At 34.6% G+C, this 15,411-nt stretch overlaps 1 protein-coding gene across 15 annotated transcripts in view; it reads left to right on the forward strand.

The window, feature by feature from the left end:
• Nek1 (NIMA related kinase 1) overlaps window positions 1-15,411 on the forward strand; it is a 149,127-nt gene that overhangs the window by 61,605 nt on the left and 72,111 nt on the right. For 13 of the 15 annotated variants that reach the window (XR_004517877.1, XM_010629848.3, XM_033765445.1 and 10 more), the window contains one exon: window positions 5,879-5,981. Coding sequence is in view for 14 of the 15 variants with exons in the window: in XM_010629848.3 (XP_010628150.1) it covers window positions 5,879-5,981 (103 nt within the window). In the remaining variant the exon portion in view is untranslated. Of the gene's footprint in view, window positions 1-5,878; window positions 5,982-9,373; window positions 9,981-14,041; window positions 14,327-15,411 lie in introns of those variants that run through there. The other 2 variants (XM_033765447.1, XM_033765448.1) reach the window with 2 other exon arrangements.

The following is a 15,411-nucleotide window of genomic DNA, read 5'->3' on the forward strand; positions in this document are numbered from 1 at the left end:
TTCTTCTCTTTTGACTTCCCGTTTCAACTTCATTGATTTGCTCTTTTATTGTATCTTTTCTCCTGCTTCTTTGGATTTAATTAATTCTTCTGTTTCTAATTCCCTAAAGTAGATGAGATGAATGACTTTGGACCTTGGTTCTTTTGTAATATTTGAATTCAGTGCTAGAAATTTCCCAATAAGTACTGCTTTTACTGTCGCACAGATTTTGAAATTGTGTTTTAATTTTCATTTAGTTCAAATTATTTAAAAATTTCTCTTGGTATTTCTTTTTTTGCCCAATATTATTTAGAGATGTGTTAATATTTCCCTGTTATCTTTCTGATTCTGATTTCTAGTTTAATTCTATTTTGATATGAGAACAGACATCTTATATCTTTTTCAAGTTTAAGCTTTGTTTCAAGGGCCAGAATGGCTTGTTTGGGGAATATCCATATGAACTTGAGAAGACTGTGGTTGATGGATGAAGTTGAGTTCAGTTGTGCCTTAATGACTTTTCTGCCTGCTATGTGTACCCATTTTTGATAGAAGAGTGTTGATGTTTCTGACTGTAATAGTGTATTCATATTTTTCTCCTTCTGGCTCTATCAGTTTTTGACTCATATATGTTGATGCTCTATTGTTTGCATCTACTTTGTGTTCTCTGAGTTTCCTAGATCTGTAGTTTGATGTTTAAACGTTAGTTTGGAGGAAATTCTTAGTCATTATTGCTGTAATGCTTGTATTCCTTTCTTTTTTTTCTAATATTTCCATTGCATGTATATTATTACACATTTTGTAGTTGCCCCACAGTTCTTGGATATCCTGTTCTTTTTTTTTTTAATTTTAGCCTTTTTTCTTTTACTTTCACTTTTGGAAATTTCTCTTGCCATATCTTCAAGGTCAGAGGATTTTTCCTCGGCCCTTTGTATTCTACTACTGAGCCCTTGAAAGGCATTCTTCATTTCTGTCACAGTGTTTTTTTTATTTGTGGCATTTCATTTTTATTCTTTCTTAGAATTTTCGTCTCTCATCTGTCTACTTTTTTCATTAAAGATTTGACATGATAATTTTTTTTAAAAAATCTGATTTGATAATTCATTCCTATCACATCATTCCCATCACATCTGAGTCTAATTCTGATGTTTCTTGAGTTTCTTCAAGCTGTACCTTTTAGTTTCCCTTATAATCTTTCGTCGAATGGTATTTATAAGATACTACATAGTTTGTAGATGGGGAGGGGAGGAGGGGGTGAAGGGAGGGCAGAGGTAAGGGGAAAAAAATGAGAATCAAGACTTGCCATGTAAAGGTACATGATCCCAACAATGAATGTAACTGTACTGTATCCCTAAATGTACCAATAAACTCAATAAAAAAAAAAAAAGATACTACATAAAAGTAATCATAAATAGGCCTTTAGTAATGTACTCCTAAACTGTGAAAGGAAAAGAAGTATTCTGATAGGTTTCATTCTTTTGGTTAGCTTTTGCTTCTGGGCTGTGAATTTTACTCGTGATTTTTCAGTTTTGTTTCCCATTTAAGTAGACCAGGATAGCTGGAAAGGGCTTGAAATATTTTTGTTTCTCCTGTAGAAAATTAGAGCTGACCCGAGTCGATCGGTTTCTTTTCCCTAGATAGGTGAAAATGATAAATTCTCAGCAGACAGGGCTGTAGCAAAATAATTTCTCCTGTAGGGAAGCAATATTAAGAATAGAATCCTGTGGCATATTTTTAAATGATTACTTTTTCCTTCCTCATGGAAAACAGAAGAGATTTTTTTTTTTTACTTTGAGAAGCTGGTAGATTTCCTAGAGATAGAAGTCAAGTACTGGGACTCTGCCTAAGATTGAGTGCTCAGGAGTTTTTGACTTGCCAACTTGTCAACACCAAGCCTTAGCAATTCATCAATTATATAGTCTGTTTTTCTATCCTGATAATGATTCCCCTGGAAACTTCTTCCCTGGTAAATTATGATTCTCTCTATTTGCCTGTCTGTCTGTGCGGCTTTGGGGCAGTAGTTTGCCCTCCTGCCTTATCTTTGATGGAACTAATGAGAGTTATTGATTTTTCAGTTCAGCTTTTTACTTGTTAGCAAAGTGTAGCTACTTCTAAACATGTATTTACCAGAAACTAGGAGCTCTAGTATTATTTTGCTTTGTTTCTAAAGGTTTATACTCCTTACAGTAATTAGGGTTTTTGTTGTTTCTTTTGTTTTTCGTTTTTGAACAGTCTAATATCAGGTTTCAATAAAACTACCTTTGTGGACAAACCATTCTGTTTCATTTAGATGGCTGTTTTTTTTTAATGTGTTGATTTTACCTTTTAATATTGAAAAGTAAAATTTATTCCCGCCCCCCTGCCCCTGCTTTGGTACCAGGGATTGAACTCAGTACCTTGTGCTGCAGTGCCACTGAGCTAAATCCCCAGCCCAAAATTTATTTTTCTTATCATCATGGAGTATATAGTCCAAAAGACTTAAGAAAAATCATTCCACAAATTAGCGCATGCCTCAATCATGAAAGGGCTGTGAGCATTGATTTGGGGAATACAAAGAAAGTCTAGGAAGTAGATAAATACAATGAATGAATAATGAGGATTGATTGCATAAGTTGCTTAGAACTGGCCCTGCCATGAGTGCCTGATTAAATATTAGGTGCTACTGTTTACTGCTGTCATCATTCTCATCATCACCATTCACTGTTCTATAGACATCGTGTATGTCATTAACCTTCTGTGTAACAAGTATAGACTACAGTGGAATCTTCATTTCCTGTACCATTTTGCTTTTAAATTTATACTTTAAAAAGTTTTCTTTAGCTCCTAGCAAGTTATTGGTAATTATTTTTGGCACTTTAAATATTTCATTTGTAATCATCCTTCAGAATTTTAAAATTTCCCTTATCAGTAAAGAATTTAAGACTGGCCTATGAATATGAAGTTCCTCTTTAGATCTTGCTGTTTCCTGCATTTACAGTAAGAAAAGGAAAAACAGAACTTTTTCCCCTGTTCATGTCAGGGAAAAAAGAGGAATATTTATCTTAAAATAATTCTCATGCAAAGAATACCATAGTTATCTCATTGTATGATATTCTTTTTCCTGGTATGTGGCACTTCTTAACCATTTTAGTGTCTTTGTATTTTACTCTTCATATTTCTAATTTCTTACTATTTTTGTGTTAAAAAATGTTTTATGTATCATTCTTTTTTTATTAATCCACCCTAATGTTATATTGATATTGAGTGGTATGACTGTAATTTTTATAAGAGTATTTGCATATGAATTCTTATAGGTTCATGCAGAGAATGACTATTAGTAAGTAAATTGACTGTTTTCCTCTTTTCCCCATAAGCATAGGACAAATACATATTTTGTGCCAAAAACAGCAGTTTTACTACTTTAGAGAATAATTTGAATAAAGATAAAAGCTAAGACACATAAGAATATGAGCTTGGTATATATGAAGTAATAAATAGTAATACATGTGAAAAAAGTTTATATGTTTTGAAATGTAAGGAGTCACAGAACTTGTGAAATTGATTTTCATATGTTTTCACTCAACCTGGCCTCCTGGAACTCTGTTTTATTAATCTTTTTATCTTCAAAGACTAATAGAATATGGCAAATAATTACCATTTAATTAAATATTTCTTTAATACATAGAGGAAAAAAGAAATAATATTAAACGAATTGATATGTCTGGGCATGGTAGCCAAAGCCTGTAATCCCAGCAATGGGGAGGCTGAGGCAGGAGGATTGCCCCAAGTCTGAGTCCAGACTGAGCTACGTAGTGAGACCCTGTCTCTAAACAACAAAATAAAACAAAAAACAGAATTGTTGCATGTTTTAGAGCAACCTGCTTATATAAACTAGTTTAAGAAATGTCTATATTGAGACTACAGAGAGCAAGTAGTACTATTGTATAAGCATACATGTAAAAAATTTGCAAATTAAAGCTCTCATACATATGACCAGATTCTTAGTAAAATAATACTAAACAACTCCTACATTAACACATGCCAGTTGGAGATTAAGACTGACAAATGTTATACACAGATATTATCTTAGGACAAGAATTCAAACATGTTTTCTTTCTGTAAAGATTAAAGCTGAAAGTCGGTGCAATCAAGATACATAGCAGAGAAATCAGCTGTTTTATCTAATTGTATATGGTGATATAAGCATATGTCCAGGACCTCAACATTCAGTCATACAGCTTCACATGATGTGTCAGCCTGACACCCGATAGTTCATCTGCCCACTCCAGGCCCAGGATCATAATAAATGGGCCTGTGGCAGAGAAGGTTGCAGCCTTACCTGGCTATACACAGATGTATGTTCCATTCAGACCAGATGTACCTTATTAATCTCAGAGCCATACAGTGCATATAACTGCTGGAGTGCAGCATATGTACACTTTAGAGGGATGGACAAATCTCTCATTATTAACCTACTCAAGGTAATGTGGCTTTAGGGAAGTACATTTCTTTCTTTTTTGGTTTTTTGAGACAGGGTCTCACTATATAGTTGAGACTGACCTGGAACTCACTATGTAGCCCAGCCTGGTCTTGAACTCACAACGATCCTCCTGTCTCAGCCTCTTGAGTGCTGGGATTACAGGTGTGTGCCACCACATCTGGCTGCATTTCTTAATTTAGTGTTGAGGACTAGATTAAGATCAACTACTCAGACATATGTGAGAGTAATTTGGTAATAGGCCCTTAAGCCAGCTATAGCAATCATCTAGTCCTAGAAAATTTCTGATGGAAATTTCACACAACCTCTGTTGAGTAGTACCATTTAAGGCAAATGACCTTTAGACCAATATCATACATAGCCATGTCATGGAGTAGATTTTAAGTTTTTGCAGCTTGATTTTATATTTGAAATACTTTTTATGTTTTAGTTACCATAGTAGTTGTTGTAAAAATATTAAATTAAGCCAGGCATGATGGTGGTGCCCTTTCATCCCAGCACTCCTGTGAGGCTGATGCAGGAGAATGGCAAATTTAAGCCCAGCTTGGTCAACTGAGCAGTTTATCAAGATCTTGTCTCAAAATAAAATGAAAATTTTTAAAGGCTGGGGATGCAGTTCAGTGTGAAGGCCATGGGATCAATCCCCCAAAACCCTCCAAAATTATTATTTGAAGCCTAAAAATTAGAAATGTTTAAATCTTACCAGAAGACAGTTTTAAAAAGGCATGATTTATGTATTTTTTGAAACATAACTTAGTTATGGTCCAAAAGAAAGGCTGTAGAAGTTTGTGTTTTACTAGTTAAAAATCTGAGAAACAGCCAACAACTTGCTGTTTTCCCCTCACCTCCACAATTAACCATAGTTGATGTTTTTCTACTGTACTGTTTTCATTTGACTTCAATATTGATTAAAGAAGATTCTTACTGTGTTTGATAGACTATTGAGATTCTTTTGTAAGTATAGTCTAAACTAATTTCATATGTCTGCAAATTGACTAGATCAAATAAATGTGAAAGAAACCTTGTCAAGATTTGGAGTAGTATTGTAGGTTTTACTTCTATTTAAAATAGTAAAACATGATTCAGGTAGTAAATACCAATATATATATGTGGTGATTTCTTCATTACAAGAGAAAGTTTTTATTTGTGTCAACCTTCGCATTTTGCAGTGAATAGCTGGTCATGGTGGCACACACCTGTAATCCCAACACTCAGAAGGCTGAGGCAGGAGGATTAGTGTGAGTTTGAGGCCAGCCTGGGCTAAATAGCGAGTCCAAGTCCAGCTTGAACTACATATTGAGACCCTGTCTCAAAAAAAAGAAGTTTATGTCATTTATGATGAAAAAATATTAAGAATAAATACAATTTTAGCCATTTAAATATTTAATATTCAGAATTGCTAACTTTATGATTTGTCCAAATTAGGCATAAAGGGCTGCTAGCTGTAGAAAGAGCTAAACAAGTAGAAGAATTTCTACAACGAAAGCAGGAAGCTATGCAGAATAAAGCACGAGCCGAAGGACATATGGTATGACTTTTTTTTTTAGATTTTGAACATGTTAGTATTCAAAGTAAAGTTCTGGAATAATATAAGCATAAATGAAAAGAGTTATGGTGGGGAAAGATGGAACATACCTAAAATATCAATACTTGGGAGGCCAAGGCAGGAGAATTCCTGCTTGGACAATTTAGGGAGACCCTATCAAAATTTAAAAATGCAAAGGGCTAGGGATGTAACTCAGTACGAAGGCCCTGGAATCAACCCCAGATACCATCACAGATATATATTTGACTATTTTGAACAAAGGCATTCAAGAGGAGTTTGTAAAGTTCTGATACATCTTACTTAACGTGTATTCTGCTGTTTTGAACCAAGAGTGAAATTCTGTTGTTGCTTTGGTTTCTTTCTTTAAAAAGAATAGAAATGGGTATAGCAACCTAGATATTAGAAAATTTAGTTCTTGAATTAAAGGAATATTTTCTTCACTGTGTTTTTTACTTTAAATACTTTTCAGTAACAGAATTAGAGAAGAAAAATGGAAAATAAATATATAGGTAAATATGTGTGTAACTATTTTCTCAAAAGCAAGTTAGGAACAAAATTAAAGTAAAGCTTCTAATTATACTAATTACTAAGTACTGTATCCTAGAATATATTAAGTTTTTAGGCAATCATTCCAGTAATTCAGACTCTAATAATTTTGACATGTAGAGAGAGGTACACAAATATCTTTTGACCTTTTGTTTAAAAAGCAACTAATGCTTATTTCTGTCAGCTCATCACCTGTGAAACATCCCATTCATGTCAGACATAATTGAATTAGATGGTAATATATTTTGTTAGAGTTATTACATATCATAATTTTATAAATGCTAAGTTTGTGAGTTTATTAGTGTTCAATATAAGGTTATTTTTTTTGAAATGTTATGGAAAGATAGTTAAATTTTTTAATGATTATATTTTCAATATGTATATTTGGTTTCCTAATAGCTAGAATTGATCTGTGTTTATATTCTTTTTCTAGATAGAAGAGTAGTACCTCCTGCCTTTTCCTATTCCCATGTTAATAGCATCTAGAATTTTATTAGATTTTTGTTCAAAATATTTTAAGATTTTTAAAATTGAGTTTATTGGTACATTTTAGGTATATAGTACAGTACAGTTACATTCATTATTGGGATCTTGTACCTTTACATGACAGGTCTTGTTCTCATTTTGCCCGTTGTCTCTGCCCTCCCTTCACCCCCAGTTTTAAGATTCTTATTAAGCTTACTAACATTTAATATTTTTTCCCTCAGCATCTTACTTTATATCCCACTATTCTGCTCTTAGTTTCTTGGACTCTTGGTTTTTTGTTTTGTTTTTCGTTTGTTTTGGTTTTTTTTGGTACCAGGGATTGAACTTGGGACCTTGCATTTGAGAGGCAGCCCAAAGCACCACTGAGCTAAATCCCCTGCCCCTCTGCCCTTAGTTTCTTTATCTTCATGCTAGAGAATATCCTCTGGATAGTTCTTTTGTAGAATCTTTGTGAGATTTTTTGAGAAATGCTCTTACTTTGTCCTCACATTTGAATGAAAATTTGTAGTGATGGTCTATTGGTAAATTTGGTCAGCATTTGTATGTATGAAAAAATACTTTGCGTTTGCTTTCAACAAAGTTTTTGCTGTATATGGTTGTATATATTGAAAAGTTTTTTTCCTTTAAACTTGTGTCATACTCTCTTGGATAGATATATCACAGTTTGTTTATTCATTTATTTATTTTTGTTTCTTTGAGTTTATTGGTACATTTTAGGTATACAGTACAGTTACATTCATCATTGGGATCTTGTACCTTTACATGACAGATTGTGGTTCTCATTTTTTCCCCTTATCCCTGCCGTCCTTTCACCCCCTCCTCCCTTCCCATTTACAAACATTTTATTTCCATTTTTCATTTTCTCATTTTTTTCTTTTCCCTTATTTCCTTTCCGCTACCCTTCCCACTTCCCCTATACCTTTAGCCCTTTTCTTCCTATTTCACATTGTCAATTATACCATTAGGAACCTATGTACAATTACAGTTTTTCACACCAGAGAAACTATTCGGTATTTATACATGTGTGACTTATGTATTTCACTGAAGAGTATATCCTCAATATGCATCCATTTTCCTATGAATGACTCTAATTTCTCATTCTTTATGGCTGAGTAATATTCCATTTTATAGAAAAACCACATCTTCTTTATCCAGTTTCCAACTGATGAGCAAATGGGCTGTTTCCAAGTTTTAGCTACTATAAATTGTGCCGCTATAAATACAGGTGCGCATATATCACTGTGATATGATTCTTTTATTTCTTTTGGAAAGATATTTATTTCTTTATTGATAGGAATTTGTGTTGTTTCCAAAAATAGATGCCATCCCTCTTTTTTCCCATCATTGGAAATCTTTGACTTTCCCTGACACATATAATCATCACATTGATCTTTGCCTTAATGTTCATATGCTGTTCTCCAATGTTCATATGCTGTTCTCCTTATGTTTGAGTCTATCTCCTCCTTTTCCTTTTTTATAACGGCAGTCATATACATTAAGACCTATCCTGATTACTTAACGTTAAGCTGGTAAAGATCTTTCCTCCAAATAAAGTCAGTCGGAAGTACTTAGGGATTAGATTTCAACCTATGCATTTGTGGGGGACACAGTTGAGCCTATAATAATTTCTTTTAGTCTTTACAACAGTCCCATGTAAGTGTGTTGAGCTTTGATGTACTGGCCATGCCATAGAGTATGTTGCAGTATCAAAACTATTAAGACGTAATTTTTGCACAGTTTCAGAGCATGTAGCATAAAGTCACTTTTCCCTAGTCTTTTTCAATTATTATTTAGTATACACTGATAATAGGATTTTAAATATTAGAAAGTGAATGGACTGAGGACCTTGGGACTTAAGCTGAGCAATAACAATGTGATTTTTGGATTTTCTTTATATCTCCCCTGATTCCTAGTCTGGGTATCAGAAAGTCCAATGCAGATATATTATACAGACAGACCAGACACACAGACACATAGACATAAGACAAGCATGCTTTCATTCACCATCAAAGGAATGGGAAAGAGTAAATTCCAACACAGGTAAGAAACCCCACCACCTTCTCTACACCAGGGCTTTGCAAATCATTCAAGCTAATGGCAGTGAAGGAAGCTTCAGGTAAGCCCAGTCCCACTGCACAACTGGGGCACAGGCAGAGGTGATTTGGAGGACAACTTAATCCATAGTTAGTTATAAAATCCTGGCCATACCATTGCTCTCCCACAGAGCTCTAGCAAGTAATTCCATCTATTCACAGTAGTATTAGATATAAAGATTTGTTCCTCCATATGCTCCACCTATTCATAAGGACACCAGACCAAATGTAATTTGCCTCCACGCTCAGGAATTCTCCCAGCCAAAGCAGACGACCCAAGGAAGCAACCTCCATCACAACCAGCATCAACAGGGATTGAACAGAAGCTTCAGTAGCACAAGAGGAATGAAACTGACCAGAAGAGCATGGCAAGTGTTCAGAAAACCAAGCTGCAATTAGAATTAACACTCCCCTGGGCCGGGGATTTAGCTCAGTGGTTCAGTGGCCTGCCTTGCAAGCGCAAGGACCCGAGCTCAATCCCCGGTACCAAAAAAAAAAAAAAAGAATTAACATTCCCCCAAATGTAGCCCAAAACCTAAATGTTAATCCTCGATAGGCTACTTCTTGCTAATATAAAACAGAGGATTTAAGTAGAATAGTCAGCTGAAATAGTAACCAAATAATAAATATATAATTTCAAAAGTAATTTTTATACTAAGAGAAAAAAAAGGAAAGCCACAATTTGAATGAGAAAACACATTGATCTATCAAGATACCACGATGAATCAAATATTAGAATTATCTGATGGGTCTTTTAAAGATACTGTCATAAAACTGCTTCAGTTGGGACGGGGATTTTGCTCAGTGATGCCTGCTGCCTGCCTCACAAGCACAAGGACTCTAGTTTGATTCCTGGCACCAAACAAAACCCCAAAAAACTGCTTTAATAATGAAATACAAATTCTGTTGAAATGAAAGGAAAGTCTCACCAAAGAAAAGAGTTATAGAAAAGAACCAAGTTGGAATTATAGAACTGAAAAATAAAATAACCAAAATTTCAAGTTTATAAGATCGAATCAGTGGAAATGAGAAAAGATAGAATGTGATAGAACTTGAAGACAGATGAATTAAGTTTACTCAGACTGAATAAAATACTGAAAACAATGTATCAAAGTCTCAAGGGTCTATGAGACAATACAAAAGTCAAAAGTTTTAACATTTGTTTTATTGGATCTGAAATACTAGGAAAAGAAGTGTGACTGAAATATGTATTTTAAAAATAATGGCTAAGGATTTGCCATATTTCGTCAAAAGATATAAGCCTAAATATTCAAGTTGAGCCAAGCTCACAAGAAGATAAACTCAAAGAAATCCATTCTAAGGAATATTTAATTTCTGAAAGTAAGAAACAAAGAAAACTGATCTTGAGAATAGGTAGAGAGAAAGAAACACCAATTAGAATGGCAGCAGGTTTCTCATCTGAAACCATGGAGGTTAGAAAAAATGGTACAACAGTTTTCAAGGCTGAAAGAAAAATACCTTCATCTCAAATCCTATCTGTGACAAAATTGCCCTTTAAGAATAGAGAAAATAAAAGCATTCACAAATCAATGAAGCTAAAACCTTTTTTCTTTTCCTTGTAACAGAACAAAATAAAGTTATTAAGGACAAGGAAATAGACAAGGGAGATTGCATAATAATTGATGTATAAAATAATACTGCAGTCTTGAATGTGTATACACCAAACAAACAAGCTTCAAAGTATATAAAGTGGAAACTAATAGAACTTAATGGACAAGTAAATCCATGATAATAGTTGGAGACTTTAACACCTTACTCTCGACAACTGATAGAACTGATGTGGAACTGCTAAACATCATCGATAATTACCAGGCTTTAAATTCCACTTATAGAATATTTGCCCCAGTAATAACTCAACATACATTTATTCAAGCACCCATGGAAAATCCACCAAGACAAACAAAAAGCGGGGTCATGTAAATTTATAAGAATTGATATCATAAAGAATATATTTTATGAACATAATAGAATCAAGCAGAAAGCTAGAAAAATTTCCAATCACTAAGAAAATAAGTTAAATCTAAATAATCTGTAGATCAAAGAGGAAAACTAAAAGAAATGTTAGATCTACAGATAATTGAACAAAAATAGACACAGCATATCTGATTTTGTGGACTACAGCTAAAGCACTATTGGGAAGGAAATTTATAACACTAAAAGTTGTATTATAAGGGAGGAAATGTGACTCAAATTAGTAAATCTGGCTTCTTACCTCACAATGGTAGAAAAGAGAGCAAACAGATCCAAAGCAAGAACAGTGAAAGAAATAAGATTAGAAATTAATAAATTTAAAAACTGAAATGTGATTGAGAAAATTAATGAAATACAAAGCCACTTCTTAGAAATATACGAATGCAATTGATGAATCTCTAGCAAGATTGACAAAGATAGAAAAGACATATATCACCAGTGTCAGGAGAGAAACAAATGATACCACTACAGACCTTGTGACCATTTAGCTGTATTATCAATTTGATTGGTTACAGAGCAACCGAGGGTATTAGTAAGAGTGTCTCTTGTGTGTCATGTAGGTATGACCTTGAATATTATATATTGCCCCTGGCCCTTTCCTTCTGACGCTGTTTTCTTGCCCTGGTTCCTGACTACTGTGAAGTGAGCAGCTTTGTACCACTGTACCCTTCCACTATGATGTTCCTGCCGTGGAGCCAGCTAGCTATGGACTGAATCCTCTGAAATCATAAGCCAAATAAAATCTCTCCTCCTTTAAGATATGTGTGTCAGGTATTGTGTCCCAATAATGAAAAAGTTATAGACTTTTTAGCAATTAAAAGGGTAATGACAGGGTCAGGGATGTAGCTCAGTGACACTTCACCTGCCTGACAAACACAAGGTCCTGAGTTCAAGCCCTGATACTGGGGTGGGCGGATAATAACAACTTTACATTCATAAATTCAGCAGCTTAGAGGAAACCAACCAAAACCCACAAATTACCAAAACTTAGCCAAATTTTAAAAAGATAAATACCCAATAACCAGTTTAAAAATTGAATTTGTGATTTCAGCAAATGTTGTGTAATCTCCAGGACTAAATGATTTTACTGGAGAATTTTACCAAGCATTCAAAGAAGGAATCTTACACCAATTTGATACAATGATCTTGTCACTTCCAGGAAAATAGTATTGTAAACACTTCTCCACAGAGGGAAGAAGCGCATATTATCCTGATTCTCAAACCAGACAAAGCACAAAAAAGCAAAATGCAAACCAAAATTTCTCATGAACATAGATGCAACGTAGAAAGAAGGGGGATGCTGAGCACGGTGGCGCATGCCTGTAATCCCAGCACTCGGGAGGCAGAGGCAAGAGGATCACCATGAGTTCAAGTCTGGCCTGGGTTACATAGTGAGTTCAGAGTCAACTTGAATTACAAATGAGACCCTATCTCAAAAATAAAAGTAGGGGGAGATAGATCTTTCTCAAATGGGAAGGGGATCAAGAGATGGAGCATAAGGAAAGGGGATGGAAAAGGAATGAAGATGTGTTATTTGTACATACCAACTCCACATAAGGAATGTAAATATTAGTACAAACATGTACCGATAAATGAGATTTGTTAAAGACTCTGCATAGGGAAAATTACAATTTTTAATAACTTGATCAATGTAATTCTTCTTAAAATCCCAGAAGTGCTTTTAGATAAACATTCCAAAATTAATATGAATTGAATTGAATATCTTCTGAAAACAGGCAAAATAATTATAAAGAAGAAAGTGCAAGGAATTATTCTTTCTCACCTTGAAGGTGACTTGTAACTACAGGTATCAATGTAATATAGTACTAGTGAAGATAAAAAGCACATAGTTCATTGGAACAAAATGGAGAACCCAAACATATATCCATTCAAATATGCCTGATTGGCTCTTGACAAAGGAATAAAAGAAATTCAGAGAAGAAAGGCTAGCTTTTTCAGTAAAAGACATCACACTTTTAAAAAATAAATGAATCATGAGCTGTATTTCATACCTTATAAAATAACACAATAATTAATAGGCTTCAGTATAAAATACAAAACTGTAATACTTCTAGCGAAAAACAAAGAAAATTTCAGAACCTAGGACTAGGCTGTTTTTGGTTTTGATATGAAAAACATGCATCAAGAAAGAAAAATGTCTTAAAATGGACTTCATAAAAAAAAAAAGTTCATGAAGAACTTGAGCTCTCCGAAAGACTATTAAAAGGGAAAAAATGCACATTTCAGAATGGGAGAAATATTTGTAAACCACATATCCAACAAAAAGTTTGTATCTGAAACATATAAAAGAATCATTAAAATTCAATATTAAAAACAAATTATCCAAGCAGACTAGTGGCATATGCTTGAAGATCATAAGCTTGAGCTCAACCTGGGTAATTTAGCAACTTAGCAAGACCTTGTGTCAAAAATAAAAAAGGACTGAGAATGTAGCTCAGTGCATAGACCTGAGTTCAATTCCCAGTATCACAAAAATAGGGGCAGAAAAGCATTCAGTTATGTGATAAGCAAAATTACACTACACATTTCATTGAAGAAGTAAATGCATAGAAAAAAATGTTCAAATTATTAAGTATTTTAGGTGATGCAAGTTTAGACTGGGATGTATCACTACACATATATCAGTATAGCTAAAATTAAAGTTAGGAAAAACATTCTGACAAGATTGTGGAGAAACTGTGCACCCATACATTATTGGTGTAACCACAGAATGATACAGCATCTATGCAGATTACTTTTTATGATTTCTTTTAAAACTAAAGATGGTTTCATTGTATCAACAACCAGTTGCTATAATACTTGTACTTGGTCATATACCACAGAGAAAAAGACCTTCTTTTCACTTAACTTGTTCATAAGTAGTTATAACCACATTACTCATTTGTTTTTTGTTTCGTTTTGCAGGATTGTCTCTTTTGTTGCTTTCTGTAACTTTATTAATAATAGTAAAAAATTTGAAACCAACCAAATGTCCCTCAGTAGGTAAGTGGGTGAACAAACTAACCCATGCCACTAAAGTGGACCTTCAAGTTACAACCAGCCTGACATATGACCAACTTGGTGTATGACCAGAATTTTAGTTTTAATTTACAGAGTCTTGACTTACAACTCAAATGCTGGCTAATTGTGCTTCCAGGTGGTCTCAGATACAGATTTAACCCTTAGAGAGTTCTAGAAGGAATATTACAACATCCTTTCCTGTGTGGAGTTAATGGAGAAATCTTGGGCCAGTGTCTCTCTAAAGACACTAAGATCTGCCTGTATATGGGAGAAACTTTGAAGGTTGTGTGTCCTGAGACTTCCGTTGACCAACTTTAATTACAAGCATCCCTCACAAATGAATTGAGTTTATCAGTCAGGGATCCACGATATATCCATACCATGAATGCTGTTCAGTAACAATCAAAAGGAATGAACTATTAATGCATGCAATACCTTGAATAGACCAAAAGAAAATTATATGAAGTTAAAAACAATTTCACAAGGACACATATTGTGTGAGCCTATGAAATGTAATTTTAAAAGTTGGAACACAATTTTGTGGTTGACCAGTTCGAAATGGGATTGGTGTATGTGACTATAAAACATCGTGGTGATGATATAGGTAAGTGTCTTGATTTATCAGTTGGTGTTTACTAGAGAAACAGATATAACACAAGATATACAACTACAGAAGAATTTACAAGATTGGCTTACAGTGGCCACACACAGAGTGGGATGAGGAAGAGTGCGGCGGGTCTGTCTGCACCCTGGAGACCAAAGGAGTCAGTCGAAGGTCTGGAGCTCACTGCAGTGTCCCAGGTGAGCCTGTATCAGGAGGCCGACGGCTCGGTGATGGAAGGCTGAAGAGTCTACACCAGAAGGATCAGAGCTAGAAGCCAGGAGATGATGTCCAAGGTGAAGGTGAAGACTGAAGCTCCTCTGATGAAGCAGAAGCAGCTCCATCCTTCTTCCTTTCCCCTTTATCCCATCCAGGTGACAAGCCTCCCTAGGGTGGGTCTTCCACAGCCTAGGGTGCGGAATTGCTGAGCCAATTTAGTTGAGCTGCTTCTACTCAAATTAGCATAATCGACCAACATCATAATTGTGATATGGTTACATAAGTCTACACATATGATAAAATTATTTAGATTCACATGCACACAAAACAAACACATGCATGTATAACTTGTGAAACCTCTAGGGTTTGTACCAGTGTCAGTCTTAATGGTTTTGATAATGTGTCATAGTTATTGATAAAGCTAGGAAAAGCAGATGAGGTATACATGGGGATG

This window comes from Fukomys damarensis, unplaced genomic scaffold (genome assembly GCF_012274545.1).
Source record: "Fukomys damarensis isolate Sample0158 unplaced genomic scaffold, DMR_v1.0_HiC HiC_scaffold_18, whole genome shotgun sequence".
In the NCBI taxonomy this organism is placed as follows: domain Eukaryota; kingdom Metazoa; phylum Chordata; class Mammalia; order Rodentia; family Bathyergidae; genus Fukomys; species Fukomys damarensis.